The sequence below is a fragment of the Tasmannia lanceolata genome, unplaced genomic scaffold (genome assembly GCF_043159265.1).
Source record: "Tasmannia lanceolata isolate RefF3 unplaced genomic scaffold, GAP_Taslan_0.1 ptg000015l, whole genome shotgun sequence".
NCBI classification, from domain to species: Eukaryota; Viridiplantae; Streptophyta; class Magnoliopsida; order Canellales; family Winteraceae; genus Tasmannia; species Tasmannia lanceolata.
The window spans coordinates 55683326-55690900 of NW_027518692.1; the positions used below are offsets into that span (position 1 = coordinate 55683326).

The 7575-nt window shown below is 39.4% G+C and overlaps 1 protein-coding gene and 1 non-coding gene across 2 annotated transcripts; both read left to right on the top strand.

The window, feature by feature from the left end:
- The first annotated feature begins 731 nt into the window (after nucleotides 1–731).
- Nucleotides 732–4360, top strand: LOC143892529 (Sec14p-like phosphatidylinositol transfer family protein). The gene is made up of 4 exons (XM_077397226.1): nucleotides 732–2232; nucleotides 2954–3078; nucleotides 3163–3307; nucleotides 3786–4360. The coding sequence occupies exons 1-4, from the start codon at nucleotides 898–900 to the stop codon at nucleotides 4038–4040; spliced, it is 1860 nt and encodes a 619-aa protein (XP_077253341.1). The 5' UTR covers nucleotides 732–897; the 3' UTR covers nucleotides 4041–4360.
- A 2417-nt stretch (nucleotides 4361–6777) lies between these two features.
- TRNAR-CCG (transfer RNA arginine (anticodon CCG)) lies at nucleotides 6778–6850 on the top strand. Its single transcript has one exon. It is a non-coding gene; the product is annotated as a tRNA-Arg (tRNA).
- Nucleotides 6851–7575: the final 725 nt, after the last annotated feature.

Here is a 7575-nt window from a genome sequence, read left to right on the forward strand (position 1 = left end):
CATATTTTGGCAATAAATTGTCGATTTTTTAACCAATTAGCACCTCATTGTAAATTTGTAATACAATGTGACGCCGGCATATCGGGCCCACCTTTGATAAATCTAATCCGTCCAATCGATAGGCCTCAATTTGGATCTCCTATGGCCCAAAAATCAGACCAATCTGGTAATTATAACATCCAATAACTTGTATTTTATGTCATCGAACTCCAATTATGCGATCAAGCGTTGGATCAACCGCTTTGGTCCTACCACGTGTCGATCCAATGGCTCTAATGGGTTTGATACGATTAAAGGCTTGCTAACCATTCTCACTCTCATCATTCAGATGATCCTGACCATCAATCTTCTAATTTTGTTTTAATCATCAATTTGTAGGGCCACGATCACATGTACAGTAATACCAAAGAATTTTAGGGGGTCCCATGAGGTCTAGAAATTATAATTTTGATTGGGATTAAACCAAGAATTCCATAAATTCCCATGAAAAACTGACCTTAATTTATTTATATTTTTGGGTGTTACAGTAAGGCAAGAAATCCCTAAAAAATCTAGCTATTTGAAAGGAAAATCTTTTTAAAAAGCTTTTGTGTGGACCCCAGGGATTCTCTCCCATGCTATTTTTACTTCCATACCATAGAGAGAGAATCCTTAACGGCTACTGGCAGATAAGCGACCGTTGTAAGATGCTTTGAATTTTTCAAAACTCCAACTTGACCAGACAAAATGGAAGCATATATATTTTACCAAAGACAAAAAGGGGAAGAGAGAAACAAGCTGAAGCTTTCATTCATTCGTTCTTTCCCTTCTTCCTTCCTTCAAACAGAGCTTTTCTGCAACATTTTTTCTTCAGATTTTCCGCGGAAAAGCTCTGATTCAATCCAAAAATCATCAACCATGACTGTTGAGGTTGTGTCAAAAGAAACCCAGATGGAAGAAGTTGTTGCTTATCAACCAGAAGAACTCATTAAGGGGCTCGAGGAAAAGGCAGAAACCCCGAAAGTAGTACTAGTGGGAGATGGTGAAATAAAGAAAAGCGAAGAACCCAAAACAGGGGAGGAGGAAAAGAATAAGGTAAGTGAAGTAGAACCCAAAACAGGGGAGGAGAAGAATAAGGAAAGTGAAGGAGAACCCAAAACAGCGGAGCCCAAAACAGGGGAACCAAAAACAGGGGAGCCCAAAACAGGGGAGGGGAAGAGTAAGGAAAGTGAAGTACTTTCTCCTTCGCCGGCCCTTGAGAAGAGCTCCTCGTTCAAGGAGGAGAGCAATTTCCTTTCTGATTTGAAGGAGAACGAAAAGAAGGCATTGATCGAACTGAGAGCGAAGGTTGAAGAAGCAATCATTGAAAACAATCTCTTCAAAAAGGAAGAGGAATCTGTCCAAGAAGGGGAAGAAAAGGAGAAACCCATAGAGGGGGTTAAAGAAGAAGAAAAACCCATATCAGAAAATGAGAAATCTGTTGAAGGAGAGAAAGAAAAGGAGAAACCCAATGTAGAAAAGGAGAAGTCTGATGCAGAAACAGAGAAATTTGACGTAGAAAAGGTGAAATCCGATATAGAAACAGAGAAATCCGATGTGGAGAAATCCAATGTAGAAACGGAGAAATCCGATGCGGGAAAGAAGGAATCAGAAGAATCTGTCAAGGAAAAGGAGAAATCAGATGTGACAAATGAGAAACCCAATGTGGCAATTGAAGGAAAAATTGAGGAGATCGATAAAGACATTTCCCTCTGGGCTGTTCCCCTTTTGCCTAGTAAGGGCTCAGAGAGCACAGATGTAATGCTCTTAAAGTTCTTACGGGCCCGAGACTTCAAAGTCGACGAGGCCTTCGAAATGCTAAAGAACACCCTCCAATGGAGAAAGGAATTCAAGATGGATACCATCTTGGATGAGGATTTTGGTACCCATTTGAGTTCAGTTGCTTTCATGAACGGTCTTGACCGAGAAGGACACCCAGTTTGTTACAATATCTATGGTGTTTTCGAGAACAACGAGCTTTACCAAAAGACGTTTGGGACCGAAGAGAAGAGAGAGCAGTTTTTGAGGTGGAGGTTTCAGGTGATGGAAAAGGGTATTCATAATTTGAATTTCAAGCCAGGGGGTGTTTCTTCTCTGCTCCAAATAACTGATTTGAAGAACGCGCCTGGGCCGTCAAAGAAGGAGCTTAGGTTCGCCACTAAGCAAGCTGTTGGGCTACTCCAGGACAACTATCCAGAGTTCGTTGCAAGAAATGTAAGAATTCCTACCAATTCCCTCATTTTTTTGGGTTCATATGGTTTTTCATTTTTGTTTTTCAAGATTTTTCATTTCTCTGGACTTTTATGGGTGTGGTGTTGGTGCTAAAAAAAACCCTGATTGTAGAAATTGCAAGCTACTTATCAATATTCTTGAGGCCAATTGCTTTTTCTTTTTTTCTACACAATTTTTTCCTGTAAATGGATTTTATGGGTCTGTCTTCTCTTTTTTGTTGTTGTTGTTGTACTCATATGGTTTTCCATTTTTGTTTTTCAAGATTTTCATGTCTCTTGACTTTAAAGATGTGGTGTTGGTGCTAAAAAAAACTGATTCTAGAAATTGAAGGAAACTTATCAATATTCGTGTGGCCATTGCTTTTTTCTTTTCTTCTACATATTTTTTTTCCTGTTAATGGCTTGTATGGGTCTTTCTTGTCATTATTTATGACTGCGAAATTTGAAATCCAATTAAATTTACAAATTGGTTAGGTCCATAAATTGCAGTTCTTGTATGTTGTAACAATCTCTGATCGAATCACATTATTGGATTTCTCATTCACCAGATCTAATAAGTTTTTCCTACAGCCTATGACTCATGTTCTTGATCTCTTTTTGTTATGTAATATAAAAAATTTAATCACCGAATTTTAACTGCAAAATGGGTAATCTTGATTCTTGATTGTAATTGAACCTTCTCAATTCCATTTCTGTGGTTCTAGATCTTCATCAATGTTCCTTTCTGGTATTACGCATTCAATGCTCTTGTGTCTCCATTCCTTACTCAAAGAACCAAGAGCAAATTTGTCTTTGCTCGCCCAGCCAAGGTCACTGAAACTCTGCTCAAGTAAGTGATCATTCTTTTATCTTTAACAATTGGGTATAATAATATTTTTACTCTGCCAATGGATGTGATAAATTCTCTGTACAGGTACATTCCTGCTGAAGATATCCCCATCCACTATGGTGGAATGAAACGAGAAAACGATACTGAATTCAACATTGGTAATGGTGGGGTTTCAGAGTGCATTGTCAAATCTGGTTCAACTGAAACTATTGAAATTCCTGCTCCAGAGGTACTCTTTCATTTGGTTTTTAATGTGTGTGTAAGAACCAATTACTCCAAAAGCTCAAGCTGTTAGAGTTGGTGTTATTTAATCATTTATACTTCCAACACCTCCCCCTCATGTGTGACCCCTCTTTTTCGGTTCGCCGTACACATGTCACATGTGGCCCCTCTTTTTGGGTTGTTGTGGTACATGTAGATTTTTAATATCAAGGAGTTTTTGGGTTTTGAACCCAAGACCTGCCGTGAAGTAATGGCTCTGATACCATCTGAAAGAAACAATTACTCCAAAGCTTAAGCTGTAAGAGTTGGTGTTGTTTAATCATTTATACTTCAACAATGTAGTTATGAGCTTACGAAGTTATTGGTTTCAAAAAGGTTTGGATTCTGTATGTTGGTTCAATCTCTTCTCTCAACATCCAAACAGCTATTGCTTTTAACTCCTTCTCATTGACTAAGGAATGTTTTTCTTCTCTTGTTTCAAACAGGTTGGAATGACTCTCCTTTGGGATCTAACTGTGCTGGGTTGGGAGGTAAACTACAAGGAGGAATTCGTCCCAACCGATGAAGGGTCTTACACCGTCATCATTCAGAAGGGTAAGAAAATGGGTTCACAGGTAGAACCAGTTCGGAACTCATTTAAGAACAGGGAGTCTGGGAAGGTCATTCTCACAATCGAGAACAGCACATACAAAAAGAAAAAGGTTCTGTATCGACACAAGGTGAAGAGCAGCTCTTCTTAAGAAGAATAACAACAAAGCAGCCAACATCGAAATATAATTATTAGTTCATTCATTTCCTCTATATCGTATTTGTATTGCTATTTGCGGTTTCGGGTTTGAGTATTGTGATAAGGGAGAGGAGAAGGGGAGGATTAGATTTGTTAATTCATTTCATTTTTGGTTGGAGAAGTGACATGGATATTTAAGAACTCACATTCTTGTAGCAGGATAATGGTGTCCTGTGAATTGATTTTATTTGGTCTGTAACATTTAGTTTCAGACTTCTGATGTTTGATTGTTAAACAACTAGTATTATTGATCTATTTGTTTGGTTACATATACTATGTTTGCCCTTTGCTTTGTGTGTATCAGATGATGTGGACATATTTGTTTGCTTTGATGATTAAACTGAGGGCTGATAAGAAATGAACCACCTTGCTAAGCCAGTTCGTCCTGTGAATTTTCAGGATCCCCATACATACACAGACAATCTTCTCTAGTATTCAAGATCCCCTACCAATTAAGAATTTTCATTCTTTAGAAGGCTGTTTTTCTGTCCAAAGTGACGAACTCTGCATCAGATTTCATCCATGCTTGTAAATTACCATGTATCCTGACCCCCACCCCTCAGATGGTTTGAGCTTACACCAATTATATTGGAGGTTAATCAAAATGATGGGGAATTTTCTGTCAAAAGAGCCTATTATTCTCAGGAGGTTTTGATCCCAAGCCCCAGCAGGAAAATCATCTGGTCTAAACCATCCCAACCGACAAGGACATTTATGTGGCAAGTAATGTCCATCACAGACTCCCACAAAGATCATCTTAGCAACCAGAAATATTACTCTATCCCCTTTGTGCCTCTTTCAAAACATGCAGACATTGTGGCACAAGCTTGCTCAAAGCCTAAACACCAACTTCATCCTCACTTCTATCCTAAGCAACTGTTACACTCCTAAAGTGGTTAGGTGCCTAGACTAGCGTATTCTATCAGTAACGGAGCTTTTGGTGTTTTAGTTAGTTACCTATCATTTGGTATCATAGCTAACACCATGTCTTGTATTCGAGTCATAGAAGGGGGGCTCCCGACCTGTGAAAAGGGCTACGTGGAGAACAACCAAAGTGATAGTCATCACAGCCAATAGAAAGACTTTTTTTTGCCCAGACCTCAGCTATGAAGCATGGTGGAATGTTACGATCTTCAGTAGTCTAAGGGCCTGGCCTAATGTGTTCCATCAGAAACAGGAGCATGTGGCATAATCCATCAGAAACAGGAGCATGTGGCATAATCCATCAGAAACAGGAACATGTGGCATAATCTAGGACCACTGGGGCTGATTTATTACAGGTTTTGCAAATTACATTCACAGTCAGACCAGTCAGATGACTAAATGGGTGGCTCTAGAAAATGGCTTATTACTTGCAGCTAACATAAACATTACTAACTTGAAGATAGATGGGGAATCGGATAATATTATTCGAGCATTTAACAACAGGAAAATGCTGTCATGCCACTCATTCCCTCTACCAAGACTGTATTTCAGTACTATCATAGTATCCATTGGTCGGCCTCTCATATCGTCAAAGAAGTGAATTCGACAATGGATCATCTGGCCTCAGAGACGAGGCGATTAGTCGGAAGCAGAATAGCGGATGGAAGTTACACCTACTGAAACCACATCACAATGATAATTCAAAATTACAAATCTTTTTTTTTGAAATAGCGATTTGCAATAAAGAAAAAAAGACAAGGGAGCACCCGAGAAGGGGCAACCCAGAGAACAAAAACAAGAAAGAAGTAACAGAGAATAAGAAGAAAAGATACAATAAAAATAACAAGATTATATTACGGGGGAAGATGATCGAACCAGAGAATACTCTCCCTCCCAACTCCCTGCTTGGCTAACCCATCCGCCTTTTCGTTTGCCGACCTCGAAACGTGATTAAAGACAAATCTATTACCCCTATATTGATTAACCTCGTGTTGTCTATAGATAGGATCATATTAAAAATACACTCAATGTCGTACAGCAAAGAGTGTGAAAGAAAATTGTTTTCTTGGTAATGTGTTTTAACATGGTATCAAAGCTTGAACTGGCTTATGTTAGCACTTACCCACCTCTCATTTTCCATGATACTTTCTTAGTTCCCTTGCCTTCTTCCCCATGGAATTCCCTTCTTTTTCTACCGTCTCTGCTCTTTTGACCGAATCATTACCTACAGTGATCCTTGTTAGACAATTTTATTTGAACCAATTGAATATGTGTTGAGTTATGCATATAGATAATCATGAATATGTTTGATTACTGATCAGTCTATGGGATGTTTTATAGGTTATTATTGATTTGAACGCTTGTCACATGTCAATGAACTAGGATAATTAGTCAGATTAATGTGTAATTTATCAATGATCATCGATGAGTTGCTTTGCTATTCACGCACTAAGACCAACCTCGTTGAGCGAGGTGAAACTAATCACACAAAGTTTGTAAGAGATCAAGATGAATGATGGCTTGTTCTTAAGGCCGATGCATCTAGCCCAGGTATGATCTTGAGTGGAGATACGTTTGGATGGGGCCCACCTTGACGGCCCCACTAATCAACTATTTGAATCACTTGAGTACGGGGCCCACGTTTACAGCGTGGAATAAGTAAAGTGGTTGCTTTCTCGAAAAAATAAAGGGTTAAAAAAAAGGTTACACCAATCTAGGATTTATTTCGTAATGTTATTTTAAAAAGGTGCACTCCTACAAAATATGGTCGCGTGGCCTAATGGATAAGGCGCTCGCCTCCGGAGCGGGAGATTGTGGGTTCGAGTCCCACCGCGATCGGGGGTTGTTGTTTTGTTGCTCTTTTTTCCTGGGCCATGATAAATCACCCCACTGTGGATAATGCGCCCCCCTTGTAACGTGATTTGACGTCAAAAACTGTTAAAATCTGCCAACAATTTAGGATAGAATGGGGCGCATTTATCCTAGCGGGGGAATCATCTCCCCTCTTTTAACTCTTAACCGTAACGTAACATTGCCCCTCTCCCGTTCTTTTATCGACAATCTTTGAGATTTCTGGTCTTAGCTGTGGGGCATTGATCTGCGAGAAATGAATTAACTCTACTGCTATCTTTTTTTTGCTGAAATTTTGGCTGACTTTCTTTTGGATTGGTGATGCAATGCCTACAGGTAGGGGTGGCAACGGTTCGGTTTCGGTTCGGTTTGACCCCCAAACCGAACCAAACCGAAATTTGAATCGGTTTGGTTCTAGCGAACCGAAATTTGAATTTTCTGTTCGGTTTCGGTTCGGCCAATTTCGCCTCCCCTTACTCATAATCATTGGAAATCGGGGGCAACGGTTCGGTTTGAAATTTGAATCGGTTTGGTTTTACCAAACCGAAACTGAATTTTCGGTTCGGTTTCGGTTGGATTGCCACCCCTACCTACAGGCTACAGATACCCTCTTTGATGTTTAAATTGAGTGCACAATGTTATGGGAGGTGAGAGATTTATTAATTCTCAGACTAAATATGTTTTGTGATTTTGAATTTGTTACAGGATGAAAA

What these genes read in the sequence shown, in the direction of transcription:
- LOC143892529 (XM_077397226.1), top strand. Translation starts at nt 898, where the DNA reads ATGACTGTTGAGGTTGTGTCAAAAGAAACCCAGATGGAAGAAGTTGTT. An exon ending in GTCACTGAAACTCTGCTCAA is followed by an intron (nt 3,079 to 3,162) that starts GTAAGTGATCAT and finishes TTCTCTGTACAG; the next exon opens with GTACATTCCTGCTGAAGATA. An exon ending in TTGAAATTCCTGCTCCAGAG is followed by an intron (nt 3,308 to 3,785) that starts GTACTCTTTCAT and finishes TGTTTCAAACAG; the next exon opens with GTTGGAATGACTCTCCTTTG.